Raw genomic sequence first — 19794 nt, 5'->3', positions numbered from 1 at the left:
CGTCGGCAACAGAGTCTGAGGGAGATGATCCCAGCACCCCTGCAAAGTGCGCGTTGGCAGTGCCCTCTGTCGGAACGCGGCTGTCTCGACCTGCCGTAGCCAGTCACGTGCAGGTTGTCCGCATCAAGGATTATAAAAAAAACACCTATGCAAAGCGTGTCTATAACACAAACCTTGCTAGAACACTTGGTCAGCCAGCCTTCCTCACACCATTTTGTGAGTCTACCCTACATAAATGAAGAAAATCAGCGTACATGGCGTCATGCTTCACGGCTGTTGGCAGCTCGAGTTTTTTTATAACTATTTTGGAAACAGCTATCCGACAGAAAATGGTACTGAATTCAGACCGTCATCATTACCAGAACTTATAGCTGTAGAAAATAATACCATGAATAAAGTGCACGAAAAGGATTAAAATTTGGATATAGGTGGAGGTCCAAAGCATGGAGAAAAAGCAGCACCATAAAAAAATCTGCTTGGAATTGCAGCAGCTCAGTGAGCTCATTTTGCCAGACATTGCTTTGTCTGCATCTACACCATAACTGCCTGCTGAGTATTTCTGTAACAGAGAACAAAACATCTTCTGGCCCCCGGCTGTCTTGTTTCAGGATGGCAGCACTACCCTGCTGCACTATGCAACACTTGTAAATGAGTTACTGTGTGGTCAGCGGTGCTCAGTCTTGCATGTGAGGTCGTGCGGAACCGCAGATAGCTGCGTCTGCTACATGAAGCCTGTGACATTTGGCAGGTGCATCACCTATTGTCTCTTTAATTTATTCGGCTAACTGGAGGGTCTCTGTGAGGACGCCAACTGAGCTTTTATTAGCAGCATCCAGGATTATGAGGATGGCTCCTACGATCAGGGAAGGACAAGATGACAGACGAGGAATACTAATGCAGGTGAGTAACAGGTGTGGAACTTCTTACTTCTTTGGGGGCATGCCCTACAATATTGGGCTGGGCGCCCCGATTTTGAGCTCGGCCACCGTTACATTTGGCCGGGCCTTCACGGAGCAGAGCTTGGCTCCCGGTTTTGGAAGTAAACATGATTTAAAATTTTACAGGGATTTGAAATATTGTAGCAAATGAAAACTTTATATAACAAAATACATAGCAATCTGCGTAAAGCTAAAACCGTGAAAGTTACATTTTGTAAGCCACTAGACTGGCAGTGAATGTTTGTGCCTCATTGGCGCTTCGCGGCGCTTCTGAGACTACATGGCGGCGTCTGCCTCTCATCCCGTCAGAGAGGGCGCAGCTCGGGGAATCATCCCGGCAGAGAGGGCGCAGGTCGGGGAATCATCCCGGCAGACAGGGCGCAGGTCGGGGAATCCTCCCCGCAGAGAGGGCGCAAGTCGGGGAATCATCCCGGCAGAGAGGGCGCAGCTCGGGGAATCAAACCTCACAATGAATGGCTAAGTACAAAAGCGATCATCTATACACATTGCCTAACGCGTAATACCACACGAGTGGCATGTCATGACTCGAGTCTTGAAATGTTTGTGGTGATAGCAGAAAGCGGCGAAACTATTAAAGGTCCTACACTTTTGACGCGGTATTCTTGCTTGAGGTAAAATACGCGACTGGCTCCCTGCAACATGCATGATTTTTTGTTGTTGTTAACATTAACATATTCAAATATTATACTGTATGGTTGGAGTGTTTTGATGGAGTACGGAAATCTAGTACATTCTGATTTAAGCATGTGACACGAGCCATCCATTATTAGCAAAGCCTACGTATTTTCACATTGTTTTAGGATGTACCGCACCGCGGACTCATGACACGATGGCGTAATCTCGATTGCTCGTGATGCTGTAACTAATAATTCCGTTCAGAAAATCTACCTCGAATTCGTGAGGGTGAATTTTCTAGTGCAGGAGCTAAAAGGCTCTTTCGTCCCAGCCAGGGGTACTTCTGGGTACAACTGCTATTCTGGCGATACGAGGACCGGTTGCCTTGGTCGATATGGAGGACCTCAGAAGGATGCATTATGCACCAGTCCCACCTCGGATGCGGCAGGCCCCCTGAAAGTAGCATCTGACACAGTTCAATGCCGGGACACGTCACTGACGCGGCAGAATCCCTTGCAGGCACAGGGAGTCCAATGCCTGATTGACGCCGAGACAGCGATTCGTCTCATAGGCCCCTGCCTCGTGATTGGAAGGGTAGGCAGGGCCCCTCGTTCGGTGCCGCGACCTCTGACTGGTACAGGTCACGGCCTCATTGTGAGTGCAAGCCGTCGCATCATCATTCCTCATGTCTCCTGTTATTGTCAAGAGGGTCCGAGCCAAGGCCATTTGAATTTCTAGGTCCCGCTCACATCGCATTTCAGCGATCTGGCCAAAGTCGAGTCTGGACTTGGTGCCGACAGGGGGCCCGCTGATGGGCACTGCGAGCCCTTGATAAGCACAGGGGCCCGGCCAATGAGCGACCTTTCGGTTTAACATTTGCATGCCCAGCCGCTGCCCTACTTAATAAAGGGGCTCCAGGGCCAAGACCGGCGCTGGACCAAGTTTTGGTATTGCATACTGGCTGATATCCTTTTATATCCCCCCCCCCCCCCCACCTGTCCTCCGGACCCTTCGATCGCACAATTGGCTGTTGCTTCCTAGGGACCTTCGAGAGCTAAGGGTAGGTCACGTGCCCTGTCCTATCAATAGTGGCACCCTCGGTACCTCGTTAAAGTAAGGCACGGAACACTTCTTGGCACCCTCTAGCACTTCACGGCATTTAAAATTAAAGGGCTTAGCGTCCTCCTAAAGGGTGTGGTGCCTCCTTACAAGTGGGTGCCTATTCAAAATACGGGTCGCGATGTCCGAAATGAAGGCATCGGTTATCTCTTCACCGAGAGGCTTGACTCAGTAGTTCGTCAGGGTGAAAGGCACGGAAGTTGTGTGGCCTCTAATTTGGTGTCCTTTGAAAATAAGGATGCTGGGTCGTTGAAATGTCCCGTTTGGATTTAATGCCTATCAAAACTAAAGATTATACCGCCCCAAAATAAACTTTGCTGGCCCATCGTTGAATGGGCCAGTCCCGGATTTCCCCCATGGAGAGGTGTAAATCTTGTGGTGCCCTTGAAATTGGTTGTTTCCTGGAAAGTAAGCGTTTTGGGACCTACTGTGGTGCGCCGTGGAATTGGGTGCATGCTTAAATAATGTTTATTGTACTCTCATTATTCTGGCCTATTGTGGCTTATGTGAAATCACATTGGTGCCTTGTGGCGCAGCAGATACATCGCCATGTCTTGAAGTTGGGTGCTTGAGTTTCCATTGACACGCATCCCCGCAACAAATGTGCGCAAAGCGTGAGCCATGCTAAGGGTGTATAACATGTGTTGCGCGTGTGCGACCAGTTTCAAACATCCATGCATCGAGAAGGGTCGTGGTAGCTACTTATGGATTGGGTGACCTGAAGTGATATGTAAACATAGGTTACGTTTTTGTTAGCAGAGCGACGCCATTTTGTGCCTTCCATGATGCGCCACACGATGGAGTAAGAACAGCTACAGCACAGTATTCAAGGTATGTTTTAGCAGCTGAGATGGGTGTATGTTCAAAGATAAGAATGGCTTAGATCGAACCCAAAAATATTGAACTAGAACACATGTCAGAAAAAAAACAGTGTGTTTGCATTGAGCGGGGGCCTTCCTTTACTTAGAGAGGTTTAACAATTCGGTTTTTGCGGCTCGCTTCTCGGACAAAATCGTCCCGCTCTGTACGCCGGCCGCTCTAATAGTCCCGCTCTGAACACCGGCCACTCTGATAGTCCCGCTCTGTACGCAGGCCATTCTGACAGTCCCGCTCTGTAAGCAGGCCACTCTGATAATCCCGCTCTGAGCACCGGCCACTCTGATAGTCCCGCTCTGAGCACCGGGCACTCTGAAAGTCCCGCTCTGAACACCGTCCACTCTGATAGTTCCGCTCCAAGCACCGGCCACTCTGAAAGTTCCGCTCTGAACACCAGCCGCTCTGATAGTTCCGCTCTGAACACCGGCCATTCTGATTGTCCCGCTCTTTACGCCGGCCACTCTGATAGCTCCGGTCCGTACGCCGGCCGTGCTGGTAGTTCCGCTCCGTACGCCGGCCACTCTGATAGTGCCGCTCTAGACGCCGGCCGCCAAGTTATCACGACCCGCTGATTAGAGCTGAGTTCTCTTATTTATACCACTGAAAAAGTGAGTGTGGCACCCACACCTCCCCCCTCTCCCCCCCCCCATTCTTCAGATTCACAATGCTCTCATAGTCCAATGGTACTCTACGCCCTGGGCATCCCTATGTCACAACAATCATCCGGCGTATGAATTGCTCGCATAAATCAAGACGCCATGCAACCACACATGATATGACATGCTTTTCATAGGCACAAATTCTATCTGCCTAGTGGACATTGCTTTCAAGCAGTCAACCTGTTTATACTGTATGGCAAAAATGTAAGCAAGATGTTGATTGTGAAAATATCCCGAGTCGTGCCCGAAACGATAGGTTCTTCCCAAGTAATGGTTCTATGTTATCTACCATGCTTCAACATACGATCTATATCAAAAGTTAGAGCACTTCAATTGTATTCACAAAATTTCCCAAGGGTTGAGCGCAAAACTTCCTGAACTTGGCATCCTTAGTTCAGTTTTCAGGATATTTTTCAAAGTTATTTTGAAATATGGAACGTGAACATGCCAGACATACATTGGGAGGCACTATGGTTTGAAACAGGTCTAGGTTTCTGATACGAACTGTTCCTAACTGGCAAAGCAAGGCAAAGATGTCAATGGAATGTGCTGGCCAGCCTGAATCTTGCTCCAAAATCTCACTCTCACCTCGTTTATAGCATTATCTGTCGGGCAAGTGCACCTAAGAAAATGCAAATCTCACTTCGCCTTCATATGCTGAACCTATCTCCAAAACCTACATGAACTAATCCAACAGTGGAATTTTGCTAAGGCTCTCTCCCAATAACATAGTGTCCAATCTGGCCAGTTTCCAGCGTCTACTTCAACACAAGGTAAATCAACTTCACAATGGTGCTGCCTCCCCGCCGAGGCCTCACGTTCAAGTCCTAAAATCAGCTGTGATTTGTAGTCAACTAAACACCTTTATTTGATCAAAAATCAAATTTCCAGAATCTATATGCTCAGTCCCATGCCACGTTCACAGCCATGCACCATACACATGTTGTTGGACGGGCATCTATGCAAAATTGCGTCAGCTTTATCTTCATGCCTAACCAATACCTGTAGGCAGTTATCTTCTGCTCAAAACTCACAATACTCTTTTATGGAATGTTGGTTCAAAATACACCTACGCCTACCAGTTCCTCAAAAACTGCCTTGCAAACACCCAGATGGACACGAACCAAGATAACTGACAATGCCCACTGTCGTTAGGCGACATTTTAAGGCAGCCTGCGCCACTCTGTTGTAAACAAAGTTATGCACAAAGATTATAAAATGTCACTAGTTTTTAGATACCCATTGACACACCACATAGTTTCTGCCCATAATAAACATATTTTAAGTAATATTATTGAACTGAAGTCCATATTTGAGTCATCCAACAAACAAGGCTGATGCTCAAACTCGGCTTAATGTATTCATGACGTCATAAAGGATGCATGTGATCAGTCTTCAGTGAGCGGTTCATTGTTTAACTATAAGGATACAGCGCAGTAAGGACGAGGAGAATATCGAACACGTAACTGAAACAACCATTCACAAAATTGGAAGACGGTGGAGTTTACATATAAATTGCCCACCAACTGTCTACCCACACGCCAGCGGTGAAAAAAGTCCAGAACTCTCAAACATAGTTTCCTTTTTGAGTGTTGTTATCCCCGCAATGGCATCGCGATCGATATTTTGTGGAAGAATATGCTAAAACGAACCTTGAACAACGATAGCGTTTCTGATTTTTTCGTGAAGCGCAAGCGCTGTATACTTCTCCCAGGTTCGTGGGCGAGTGGAGGCTTCTTTAACTATATTTATAACGATCATGTTGATCAACCGTTAATGTGATCAGTCTGCCATTTTTACGCCTATTTGGCCTGAGTTTGAACCATGTTGACACCAACGATTTCTAATTGAAGCCTTCTTCACGCGATGCAACTCATCATTTTTTAAAGCTTCCATAAGCTTACCGCTGCCTTCCTGAGAGCATTTGTTACATGACCCTATTTACTGGCCTGCCTTCTGTGGCCCACAGGTTATCACGACTGTTTCACTCTCCATGACCCCCTTCAACATGGCGGCGTCGTGGGCGTTCGGTGGCGTCTTCACCGAGCAGCTGACCTCCGAGGACGCCGACCTGGCGCTGACCGCGTCGCAGGTCTCATGGATCGTAGCAATATTCAACATTGGCACCATGGTAGGCTTCATCACTTCCAGCTACGTCAACCCGCTGCTGGGCACGGTACGCCTGGTCCAGATCTTCTCGCCACTGGTGGCCGCCGGGTGGATGCTGATGGCGCTTCGGCGGCAGCTTCTGGGTCATCCTGGCTGGCCGGGTGCTGGTCGGCGTGTCCATCGGAGTCTGCTTCGGGCCTTCAGTCACCCATGTCGGCGAAATCTCGTCAGTGAACGTGCGCGGCTACCTAGTCTCCTTCCTCGTCGTGGGCAACTGCTTCGGCATCACGTGCGCCTATCTCTTCGGGTGGCTGCTGGGCTGGCGACACTCGTGTCTGGTTATCGGCATCGGGCCAATGGCACTGCAGTTCCTGACGTCACTGATGTTTCCACGTTCGGCCAGATGGCTCGTCTCCAAGGGACATCCGCTGGAGGAGGCGGAGCGATCGCTGCGCTTCTACCATGGCCAGAGCTATGACGTCGACAAGCAGATTAAGGACATCAAGAAGTCGCTGGGTGATACACACAAGCATAACGCAACGCTGCTGCAGGTGCTGCGTCTGCTCAAGCACCGGCACAACCTTATACCGTTCTCCCTGATGCTGACCCTGTACACATTCTTTGTGTTTTCAGGCGGGCTGACGGCCACCTCCTTCGCGCCAGTTGTCTTCAAAGAAGTGGGAGGCTTCACCAACCCGTACCTAGGCTCTATCCTGCTGGGGGTGGTACGAACAATCGCCACCGTTTTCTGCGGCATCATTCTGGAGCGAGTCAAACGAAAGACGTTGCTGATGATGAACGGCATAGTTGGGGCGGCAGCCTGCCTCATTGCTGGTTGCTACTTTTACTACAGCAAGCAGCTGGCCGACTACGGCTGGATTGCTCTCGTCTCCATCCTCGTCATCGTCTGCTCCATGTCCGCCGGCATCAGTCCTCTGATGACTGTCATGCTCTCTGAACTGCTGCCTAACACCATCCGTGCCGAGCTGAGTGGCGTGTGCCTGCTCTTCTTCGGAGCCCTCAACTTCGTCATGGCTTACTCGTTCTCAAAGACTATCTCCAGCCTGGGAATGTACGGTTTGTTCTGGTTTTTCACCACGATGCACGTGCTGATGTTCTTCTTTGCTACTTTCTTTTTGCCGGACACGAAAGGAAAATCCATAGAGGAAATACAAAAGCTGTTTGTGAAAAACATCAACGCTGCAAATGTGCCAGCGCCCATCAATTTGGAAGAAGGAAGAGCGTGCGTCTGTGCTGAAACTCTCGATTGCACGTGCCACGGTATCCCTGAAGAGCATGACACGACCGGCTTTGAAATATGAGCGAGGCCTTGAACGCTGGCCCGCGCATGCATGCATTTCATTTTATGAATGCCTAAATACAAAGGTGTGCGTCCGTTGCCAATGTTTTTAGCACCCGATGCTTCCTACTTCCTGAACGGAGCACAAGTCGCATCCGAGTCCTCGTGTTTGGAGCCCGAGACAAGTTTAGCCTACTCTTATCAACTTTCACGACTCCAAGTCGTCCTTAGAGGCTGAGTGCAAGAACGAGTCCGAGTCCTTGGAGAATGAGTCGGAGTTAGAATCCGCTTCTGGGCCGTAAAGATTTGCATAGCAGTTCTCTGATTGTGGCATGAATGAATAGAAGAAAGATGGCTGAGGGCAGATTTTCTCATCAAACGTCACTTACAAGTTAATGAAATACGTCGGCCATCTTCGCCTAAAACTTTGCGGGTAGCGATTGTCCAGGGTGCCATGGAAGTTTGCGCTAATATACATTAAGCCTGATCTCACTGTGAGCTAATCATAACTTACTGACGTCTCTGAATTAGCGTTAGAATTGACAATTCGACGTGGGCTCTGAGCAATAAAAGACATGGGCTGATAAACTAGACTGTATAAAACTTCGTGACCGGCTACAACTGCAGTACTGTCTAGCTCAAGCTGACTCATCAACACCCAAGTTTAGTTGAATGCAAGCGGGACCAAGTAAAATAGCGCCTACGTCCAACTCATTCCAACACAACCAGAGAGGAATGACAAAACGTATAGACCGCATTAAATAATTTGAACGGATGTGATTTCCAGCTAAAATGGCCGCTCTGGCCTCTACAGTCTCAGAATCAGTGTCATTCGCTGTAACTTGAGTCGGAACTCGAGCCCCAATCCATGACATGTGGGTCTGTGTCTACATCTTTTCAAACTGGTGAGCCAAGTCTGGCTCATCTGTAAAACGATTGGTGTAAGCTGAGCCGTACTCTCAAAATTACACGAGTCACAGAGCCGAAGAGGATTCGAATTCCGTCGTCTAAGCCCACTTACGACAGGCAATCCAGGTTGAGTACATGTGAAGTGACTATGCAGAATGATCATTCGCTGCCAAACTTTCTTCAGGGTAAGAGCACAATGGTGCAAGGTTACATTTCTTCACGAGCGCGTGTTCAGACAAGAGGGATCGCCTGAATCCGTCATGAAAAGCTAATACAAAACACAAGACATATCATAGCCATCATCCTTGGTTCCATATTCGACTGGGCTACATGAACACTTTAATGAAATATTCATATCATGCTCTTGTTCAGTACATCAAAGATGGACGAGATGTTCTGTATAGGGTTACTGGATAAAATCCTCCCGAGAGGGCTGGCAGGGTCGCAATTTGGCCTCCGCAGTGTCAACAGGTGGTGATAATGTCCGACAGGGTTCACCAGTCACGTCTAGAGAGCTTGTACGCTTGGCTGAATAAGATCCTCGCGGGCGTGCTTAAACACAAGGCAAGCACAGGTGAGGCCCCGGCGACAGGTGACGCCAGCGGTGCAGGGAACTATCGGAGCACGGCGCGCCCTCGCCACATCATTCAACACTTGTCTTGAATGTGCGCAACGCGTAGGGTCGCGAGTACTGCGGTGCGGTGTGCCCATCTGCCCAGACCAACCACTAATATGTCCAATCGCATTCCTATTTTTCTCTACAGACAGCCACGGTGGCACTTCATCGCATCGGTAGGGACTGTAGGCGCCAAGTTCTCCAAAATATCCTCCCGCAGCCCAACCCACCCGTCTAGCTAGTGATCCAGCCCACAAGAGCCCGCTATGCTACAATGCTGATTGGCCATTAGCCCGGAAAGCCTAAGTTATTTCAATTCACATTTTATCGTTTCACCCTAATTTTAGAACTATACATTAAAGTGTGCATAAAATGGAACGTATGTGCCATCATAGCATTGTTTGGTTAACATCAGTGATGTTACTCAGCGAGCAGCAATCGAAGTACCTGCAAAATGAATCTTTTAAGGTGCCAAAGTAAATCTTTTACACCGTTATGGTGGTTTTCAAGCACAGATGAGAAGGAAGAGGGTGGAAATTCGATGTGCCTATCACTAAATGGCTCCAATGATTTCATCCTCCAACCTCTTCTCAATAAACCACAGGCCATTTCTTCTAAAATTGCATGCATTAACTGATAGCTTTGCAACGAGAGGAAAACAACGCCGGATGTTTCGAGTCATGGCAAGTGGCATTTCATTGCAATGTACAATTTGACCGTGTCACAGCTGCCACAAGGTTATATCCCTCATTGAAGTACCAGAGCCAGCCCCCTGTATTGTGTTTGTTGTCCTTAAGTGGATACATGGCTGGACATGGATGGATACTTGGCTTAACAACACCATATGCAAACCTCACAATAGCTTTGAAATGATACTCATTCCTCTCTTACCACTATCTAAATTCCACCCTACAGCCACCGCTGCGCCGCTTGTGCGACACGGCGTGAAAGCAAGGAAGACAATAATATTTTGTTCATGAATATTTGTCCATCCGGTGATGCCATCGATCTTTAGCGATGCCATCAAAAACCGTAACATATTGTTGCATGCTGCAGAAAAACTCTATGAAAACAAATAAGCAATAACAATGTATTTCGAAAACTCTTTCCGCAGTTCACCTAGCCTGTATCCTGCAACTTTCGATCATTATCGGGTGCCTCATCAACGCCATATGTTGAGATGACTTTTTTCACACAGAACTGCATGCAGATACAAGTATAGGAAAAATGGACAAATCAGACACAACAAAACATCTTGGGTGACAACTTTAATGAAAATGGTAACAATCGCAGTAGGGAAACCGTATTGTGTGAGAGCCCTGTGGTCGTGGTTACAAGTTGCATCTCCTTCAGACACAGATAAACAAACTCTATGCCACCACTTTTTCAGCTTCGACCGCCCTTGCACATTTGATACGTTAGTTACTGTCGGCTGTATTCACAAGTGAGTGAAGTTAGGACAATGAAAGACTCCTAGATTAACATACATTTCATTAATCACGGATGCTGATTATGATTTGTGAAACGTGGTTCTTGCGTAAACGAAGAAAGAGTTAAATGCACCACATCTCCAAAATAACAGCCAAATGGGGCGCGTAATCGTATTTATATTAAGGACCCACCCAACTGCTGCTTCATGAAATTGGGCTATAGTTTTGCAAATTAGGGCTGTTTTCCTTTACTAGGTCAGTGAGAGGCTTGCTTAAAGCTTTTCAGTTTGTCCAACCTGGTTTATTGGCGTGTCATGCATGTTATGGGTTCCTGTCACTGGTGCTCTTGCTGTAAAAAATAAAATATGTTTGTTTTGTGTTTGACAGGAGTGGTTTGGGAATGATTCTGATTTTGGCATGATTTCAAATCTTAAGCGATAGTAAACAGTGCATTATCTTGCTTGTTTAAATTTTTGACCTGCAGAAGCCGGCCAAGTCTGACCCATAACCCTGCCAAAACCTTGTGGCTTCTTGCGGGTCAGAAATTAGCGGATTGGTGGGCTGAAAAGTTGCGTCTCTAGTGGGGATGCATAGGTGACCACAATGTTTTCGAAAAGAGCCACAGGATTCTAAATGAATATTATTGTTTCAGTACCAGTCGGCTTATCTCCTGGTGGGTTTCGGCGCTATCGTAAATAACTTTCAAGGGTGGGTAATAGGCGTAAATGTGACGCGCACTTACGCAAATTTAAGATACACGCTGGACATAAGCACTCAAACAAACATGAATACTTTCCCATAGTAGACAGCCCTGGTGGCGAAATTTTGCAACCCGTGACCACAAAAAAAACATATGACTGTTCCATGAAGCATTATAATTCACCAGCTTTCTGTAGCATTGCCACGAAATGAGGTACCTAATAGAGGGATTCGCCAACGCATCCCACATGTCATAGAAGAGTGTTCAACACCACTCTCCGTAGAGCTGCCTGCCCGCTCCGATGCGACGACTGCATGCCATAAGGTAGCTTCAGCACGAAAAGGTAGCAGAATGGCCCTGCTCGCCCAAACTCCGGTTCCGGCTCGGCGGCTTTCCGCCAGAGCTTCGGGACCGCCGGAGCGATATTGTGCGTAAGCTAGTGTTGATAATGGCGGTTAACTTATAGACATGCCAGGTTCGATATGAGAGATGTCTGGTGTTTGCTTGGTTCAAGTGATGGATTAGAGTTTCACGGACATTTTGGCGCGCTGGGTGTTCTGGTTGTGAATGTCATGCTTGGTGTTGCGGATGTCGTGTCCGGTGATACTGTAGCAGGCCTGTCGGAGTAGCGAACCGTACAAGCTAGCCCTGCTTACAGGACACTACACTCAAAACGTTGACATACCATTCATAAGCTCGCACGTACTGCACAACCCTGTTCCAGGTCACCAGTCTTTCCCCAAGCCACATTTGTTTTGTTTATTAAATTATGCCGAGAGAGATTATCTTGCTGTGAGCTGCTCGTGGTCTCATCGGTACGCTGGAGTGGCCTCTCAGCACCGTTCCAGTTTTTTGCCCTGCCGGGCCAGTTGCACCCGTTCGGTTTTCGGCCGTAATGCGGCCGTGATGCGGCTTGGGTGGCACGGCAGTTATGCTGTCCATCCAACGGCCGTGTCGCGGTAGTTATGCTGCCCGTCCCGCGGCCGTGTTGCGGTAGTTATGTTGTCCGCCCCACGGCCGTCTTGTGGCAGTTATGCTGTCCGTCCCGCGGCCGTGTTGCGGCAGTTATGCTGTCCGTCCCGCGGCCGTGTTGCGGCAGCTATGCTGTCCGTCCCGCGGTGGTGTTGCGGCAGTTATGCTGTCCGTCCCGCGGTGGTGTTGCGGCAGTTATGCTGTCCGTCCCGCGGTGGTGTTGCGGCAGCAATGCTGTCCGTCCCGCGGTGGTGTTGCGGCAGCTATGCTGTCCGTCCCGCGGTGGTGTTGCGGTAGTTATGCTGTCCGTCCCGCGGTGGTGTTGCGGTAGTTATGCTGTCCGTCCCGCGGTGGTGTTGCGGCAGTTATGCTGTCCGTCCCGCGGTGGTGTTGCGGTAGTTATGCTGTCCGTCCCCGTGGTGTTGTGGCGTTATGCTGTCCGTCCCGCGGTGGTGTTGCGGTAGTTATGCTGTCCGTCCCGCGGTGGTGTTGCGGTAGTTATCTGCTGTCCGTCCCGCGGTGGTGTGCGGCGTTTGCTGTCCGTCCCGCGGTGGTGTTGTGGCAGTTATGCTGTCCGTCCCGCGGCCGTGTTGCGGCAGTTATGCTGTCCGTCCCGCGGTGGTGTTGCGGCAGCTATGCTGTCCGTCCGGCGGCCGTGTTGCGGCAGTTATGCTGTCCGTCCCGCGGCCGTGTTGCGGTAGTTATGCTGCCCGTCCCGCGGCCGTGTTGCGGCAGTTATGCTGTCCGTCCCGCGGTGGTGTTGCGGCAGTTATGCTGTCCGTCCCGCGGCCGTGTTGCGGCAGCTATGCTGTCCGGCCGGCGGCCGTGTTGCGGCAGCTATGCTGTCCGTCCCGCGGCCTCAATGTTCACGGTCGCGCTGCGCTGGCCGCGGCCGTTGCGCCACCGCGGCCGTGGCTGTGATTGTTGTTATTGTGCGTTAAGTGATTGCTGTTGCCTTGTATGTGCTCTGTTTGGTTACCAGTGTCGGGCGTAGTCGAGTGTTACAATGATTGCCCTGATTTGTTAGCAGTGTCGGGTGTAGTCAGGTCTTATAGTGATTACTTCGTTCTTTTTAGCTGTGTCGGATGTAGTCGGGTATTATCGTGTTTACTCTGTTTTTGTTGGCAGTGTCGGGGTAGTCGGGTGTTATAGTGATGGTTGTCGCCTTTACACTTTATTTGAAAGTAAAGTGTTTCCTCATTGTCAGTTACTTGTGATGTAATCAGGAAGGCTTTTGATTCATTTGCATTGTGACGCTGATCCATGTGATTGCTGTAATTGTTGTCTTTTAGTTTGTGCTCTAGCATTTGCCTGCGCGTGAACTCGCCTTGCGTGGTAAGGCAGAGTCTCCATCCAGACCTGGCGCCGGGCGGGAGCAATACAAGATTCTGTGAAGAGTGGCGCGTGTCACTCGGCTACGCCCACACATACGTACAGAATGGTGTCGCCTGGTCCAGTTGGCCTTTCTGAAGCTGACATCATGCTTACATGACTTGTTAGCGAGCAAACGGGCCGTCGCTGGCGGCGCGGCCGCGGCGTCTCCGCGATGGTGTGAGCGGCCCCTTTGCCGATCGGTCCCCACCATCTGGAGCCCATATGTGGGCCGCGTGGGTTGATGGGGACACGCGGGCGGGGACGCACGGTCCCTGCCGAGCAGTCCACGTCCGGGCTCCAACGGTGCGGCTCGACGCGAGCCGCGTCAGCGTTTACGACGACGACGACGATGACTTCGGAATGTGCGACGCCGCCCTTCCAACCCCTCTCTTACATTTGCCTTGCAACTCTTTGGCTAATAGAGACTCTTCCTTTTCAACTTCTGTTTTCGAATCAAGTCGATGGTCCTCCGGAATATTATCGAACTCTTTCGCACGAACATGGCTGTTATGCAGCTGGAGCTCTTATAACCATTTTGAAAACACTAACCCACAGAAAATGGTATTGATTTGTGAACGCCATCATTACCAGAAATTGCAGCTACAGAATGGAATACAATAGATAAAATACACCAGAATGCTCAAGGTTTGGATTTAGATGGAGATCAGGAGGATGAAGAAAAATAATCATACATGCAACAAATATTTATGAACTTGTGGCAACTGAGTAGGCTGGCTTTGCCAGGTATCGTGCAATAACCAAACATAAGCTGGCACGTGTCATCTAGAGTGGTAGCACCACCATGCTGCATTGTGCAACATCCGCAAACCAGTTACTGCGCGGTCAGTGCCGCTCAGTCTTGCGTACGAAACCTTGCGAAACTAGAAATAGATGCATTTGTTAAATGAAGCATGCTACATTTTGCAACCACCTCAGTTGACTTGTCCTTATTAACGTTCGGCCAATTGGCTGGGTCTTCGTGAGCACGTCCTCTCAGCTTCCCCTGGCTGGGTCTTCGTGAACACGTCCCCTGAGCTCCCCCGGGCTGGGTCTTCGTGAGCACGTCCCCTGAGCTTCCCCTGGCTGGGTCTTCGTGAGCACGTCCCCTGAGCTTCCCCCGGCAGCATTCAATGCCATCAAAATGACTCTTACAACCAATAAAGGACAAGATGAAAGGCGAGGATTGTAGGTGAGAAACAATGCTATTTATCTCCTTGACAACACCATAATTAGTTCGGTGTTGTTGGCAGGATACCTCAGTTTCGCTACGATCAGAAGCGATGCAACAAGGTGGGAGGAAGGGGGTAGAGGGGTCGGTTGCCCCCCTGCCTGCCGGTAGGGAGAACAGCAGTACACACCCTATCGTCAGCTGGGAGGAGTCAATTCCCCCTATCGTTACACCCCTTTTGCAAGAGAAAATGCAATTTTTGCACAGTTTTTCACTAAAGAGGTATTTTTACCTTCGTAAAGCTCTTTCACATGAGTAAGATTATATTGCTACAAATTCTAGTATGATGGTCTCTAGACTCCAGAAGTACCTGTACCAGGACTTCTAAAGGTCGCTCGGGGTTATCCCCCTATACTGAATGAGCATATTCAATGCTCTCCTTGCCTAGTTTAAAGCCGCACGTGTGGGTAATTGGATCATCACGTGTCAGCAACATATGAGTATTGACTATTTCTAATCGGAAACGTGAAACCTGGTAATGAATTGAAGTACATATACTACAACGCATTATCCTGAGTTTTCCAGATACGACTGCCATTTTTGTACGCTCTCGACCAATGACTATCACGCGATGCTATCACTTCTACCGTCATCTTTTTGCCGTAGCCTTAGAACGAAAATGGATCAGGTCCGCCGGCGAAAGTCTTCTAATGATCTCAGGGCTGCTGCTCAACACCATCTGTGCCGAGCTCCGCCGGCGAAAGTCTTCTAATGATCTCAGGGCTGCTGCCCAACACCATCTGTGCCGAGCTCCGCCGGCGAAAGTCTTCTAATGATCTCAGGGCTGCTGCTCAACACCATCCGTGCCGAGCTCAGTGGCGTGTGCCTGCCCTTCTTCGGATCTCTCAGCTTTGCCATGGCTTACTCGTTCTCAAAGGCCATCTCCAGCCTGGGCAGGTACGGCTTATCCTGGTTTTCACCACGATGTACGTGTTGATGTTTTTGCGACTTTCCGTCTCCCGGGCACGAAAGGAAAATCCAGAGGACACACAAAAGCTATTTGCAAAACAAAAACAAAACATATCAAGTGGATCATTGCACATGCGTTTGGAAGAAAGAATGAAAACCTCTGTGCTCGAACACTTGATTCTAAGTACTACGATGCCCCATTGGAACATTACACGCCGGTCTTAAAAACGTGACGGAATTTCCGAAAGCTATCTTCCGCATCCTAAACTATGCACCACGGGACAGCTGTTTTTCGCGCCTAGTGCTCTCTCTCCTGGACAGATAGCGGTCTCTGAGCGCAAATAACCACTGCAGTTGCGCGCCTTTAAAGGGAGTGTTCCACATTTGTATGGGTTTTTAGCTGAAATGGTCATCTTGAAGGTCATTCGGTGCAGCTAACAGCCCTGCCTTTCTTAACCGGCGCCTGGTCGGGGGAGGGGAGAATTGACTTCCTCTATGTTTTTTAAGTACCAGTTAAATAGCACCGATCGCAGCGACACGAAATTTGCAAGTAACTATTAATATATCCGTTTGATATTCTTCGCACACACATCTAATTTCTATCTTCAAAGGTCAGTGACTTAGGTCAGGTCAAAGAGATCAACCTCTGAAAAATTTAAATAAACATAACGTTTTTGTGGGCTTGTTGTCACTGTTCAAGGTTAGTGTAATAATAGAGAACACTGGTAGCTATACTTTGTTTATTGCAGATGTTCGGCAAATCCAGGTTCATTAGCCTGAAAGTCATGCAAATTTCTGCTATTTTTTCGCAACTGATGTTAGTTTGTAAGCATTTTTGCCTTTTTGGTGTAGCGTATGAGGAAAAGCGTACTGATTTAGATGCACAGCCATAATGCGACCAGAGAGTACATGACCTTAGCCCAGGTCATGACCTATCTCTACGAGTTGCTTCTGCGAAGTACATGCTGAGCTCAAAATAGGCAGTTTTACCAAGTAATTTGGACGCAGAATTCGAATACGCTACCAAAAGCATGTTGAGATGTAAGCATTATGCGTAAGAAGGTCACAAAAGGTCATACAGTGTCATATCAGGTCACCGCAAGTCAACAACCCATCTTGCCAGCAGTTGAGGGGCTAGATGAACGAGTGTGACGCGTGTAACCGCCTCCTTTAGGTGTTTGTAAAGCTGATGACGGCAACGTTCCTTTACCAGCGTATCTGTTCTCAGCTTGTTACAAATACATTGCCAAGCGCCGAAGGGACTATTTATAATGTAGATAACAGTTTTGCGATCTTGAGTATCTGCACATGTCTAATTTACTATTTGTTAGCACAAAAAAAATATTGCACTGGTCACAAAGACCCGCTTAGCACTTCACATTTGGCATTTGGATAGCTAGTAAATTTGACCCGAGTTAACCTGAGATGACCTCTAGGGAAACCTTGAATGGTATTATTGCGTTTGAGATGCTTTTGTCGCACAGCTGCACATTATAAAATAAGCTTAGTTAGAAGCGCATTGTGAAGAAAGCATCGCTCTTACATACAGCTGTTTGATCGAATCTGGACGGTGACCTGATCTGACCTGACCCTTGTGAGGGAGCAGAAATGGTCGAAATGGACTCCCCACAGTCCTAATGTTAGTCGTCGTGCCCTCAACATTCGTCTCAATGTTTCAAAGTAGGTTTTTACTGCATCCATGGGAACGACCGTTTTTGGCATTTCGTAACCTCTGATGAACTCACATTTGAACAAAGGTAAAAAGTTTCGAATGCCCCTTTCGTGATTTGACGAGGCCTTCAAAACGGTATCTTTGTTTCTCTAATTTGGCGTCTGGAAGTTGGAGATCACAGGATGGGAAGTCTCCCCTCCCCCCCCCCTCGGCCGACCGCGCTTGTCTCAGGCCCACTGCTGGGCGCGGGTTAAGAGCTAAACCCCTCTATTTTTTTAGCTACATGGCCGCAAAGAAATGCAGAGTATTTCTGGGATACTTTTTCGAGGTCATCCAGGCGCATATGACGCCATCATAAGTCATTCAAATGCAGCTATTCCATCGGCCACGTGGCGGTCAAGGCCAAAAAAGTAGAATTGCCGTGTCGGTTATATCTGACGTTCGTGAGCACGACTTCCAAACATAACGGCCGTCGATTGGCTCTCAGCCTGTTTTGTGCTAGGCACGATGACGCAGTCAAACAATCACCTACCGAGCGGAACATTTACTAAACAGAGATTGTGCTGTCTAGACCAGTCTTTTCCACTTAGAAATACACAGCAGTTATAAGGGAGCTTATTTCATCATATCTGATGCATTCACAAATGTCTTTAAATGAGGAACATTTCCTTTAAAAGTCAATAACTAACTAACAGGCACCGGCCTTAGCCCAAAGTCCAAAGTCCGAACTGTTTCGAGACATGGTGCCTTGAGTCTGAGCCCAAGCCGGTTTACCATTGCCAGATTACACGAGTCTGAGCCCGTGGGGATTGAGCCCAAGACGGATTCCGAGTCCTTGAAGAATAGGCCGGAATTAGCTTTCGCGTATATGTCGTGAAGTTCGATGCTCGAGTCATTTGGTTTCGCACGTGATTGAACAAAAGAAAGGTGATGACGCAAGGCTGTACTAATAATCAAACCTTGTCTTGTAAGACCAAAATAAATGCGTAACGAAGTCTCCCATCTACCAGTGAGTGGCAACAGTTGCAAAGGACAACATGGCAATGCGGTTAACATGCAATTAGCCCCACCTCATCATGAGCTTATGAGAAGCCTATTGACATCCTCCGAGGCTGCGTTTAAAGTGACAATTCAATGCTGGCTCGGAGAAATGAAATACCTGCTCTGAATCAGCGCCGATGATGGGGTGCATAAAGCTTCAATGGCCAGTTATAGATGCAACATCACCTAGCTAAAAATAGTGCAACATAGCTAAAATGTGGTTGAATCCAACCGAGACCAACCGAAAACAACAAGCCTAGCTTATCCAACCCAACACAAACCTAGAGAGTACAGGAATGGCTAGCTATTCATAATGCACGGAACGATTTTTTGCGCATGCGCCTTGCGAGCAAAATGACCGTTCCAGGCCTCTGGAATCGCTGGATTGGTGTTGTTGGTAACTTCTTGAGTTAGTCAGAGTTCTGTTATCATGCGGGTGGGTGCATGCGGGTCTGTATCCTTATCGTTTCAAAGTGCTGAGTCGAGTCTGACCCACCAGAAAGTTTAATCGATTCTATTGACCGCAACTTACAGAGTTCCAAGAGTAAGAGTCATACCTGGTCGGGACATGAATCCACGGCTGAGTCTGGTTGTGACAAATAATGCAGGCTAAACCTACGTCAAATGACTGGGCAGAATGATTTGGGAACCATTCGCTGTAAGTCTTTCTTTAGCATGAAAGAAAGTATTCCACATTTGTATGGAGCTTCAAAGCGAAAGAGCAATCTTGAAGATCATTCGGGGCAGTTCACAGCCTGCATTTTTAGGAGCTAGAGCCCTTTTATCTTCTGAAGTAAACGCCGAGAAAATGTGCAGTGCAATCTCAGTGCGATGCAATGTGCAGTCATAAGTAAGCTTGTTTCATCATATATCATACTTGCTTTAATATTTTAAAATGTAGAGCATTTCCTTTAACGGCATGATGGTGCAAGGATATATTTATCTTTGGGTGCGCATTTGTTATAGCACAATTGCCGCAATCCCGCCTTTCAGCATGTTTCAAGGAGTTACAGCTTATTTTCCGGCCCCATTGCCTCGCACATTAAATTCTCTGTTCCTGTGATGCAAACGAATAGTGCAGGCCAACTCAAACCCACAGTATGCCATCGCTTATCAACGACAATGCAAGCTTTGCGCTAAGAAAGCAGAGTAATTTTCAGGAAGCCAGGGTATAAGAAAATATTTTCAGACGCCTTGGGTCATGCAGTGTACATTAGCAATTATCCATTCATCAGTCATTCAGGCCATAAGCTATTCAAAATTGCTAATGTCCTTAACAACCGGAAGCAGTGCTAATGCACTGGTC

General features: G+C 48.2%; 1 protein-coding gene across 1 annotated transcript; it reads left to right on the top strand.

The window, feature by feature from the left end:
- Positions 1-703: 703 nt before the first annotated feature.
- LOC119104304 (facilitated trehalose transporter Tret1) lies at positions 704-8914 on the top strand. Its single transcript, XM_037228002.1, has 3 exons — positions 704-900; positions 6198-6442; positions 6474-8914. The coding sequence occupies exons 1-3, from the start codon at positions 841-843 to the stop codon at positions 7657-7659; spliced, it is 1491 nt and encodes a 496-aa protein (XP_037083897.1). The 5' UTR covers positions 704-840; the 3' UTR covers positions 7660-8914.
- The last annotated feature ends 10880 nt before the right edge of the window (positions 8915-19794 follow it).

Source organism: Pollicipes pollicipes, unplaced genomic scaffold (assembly GCF_011947565.3).
Source record: "Pollicipes pollicipes isolate AB1234 unplaced genomic scaffold, Ppol_2.1 Scaffold_6052;HRSCAF=7182_pilon_pilon_pilon, whole genome shotgun sequence".
NCBI classification, from domain to species: Eukaryota; Metazoa; Arthropoda; class Thecostraca; order Pollicipedomorpha; family Pollicipedidae; genus Pollicipes; species Pollicipes pollicipes.
The sequence above is the reverse complement of the archived record's forward strand: the minus strand, read 5'-3'. Positions and strand labels throughout refer to the sequence as shown.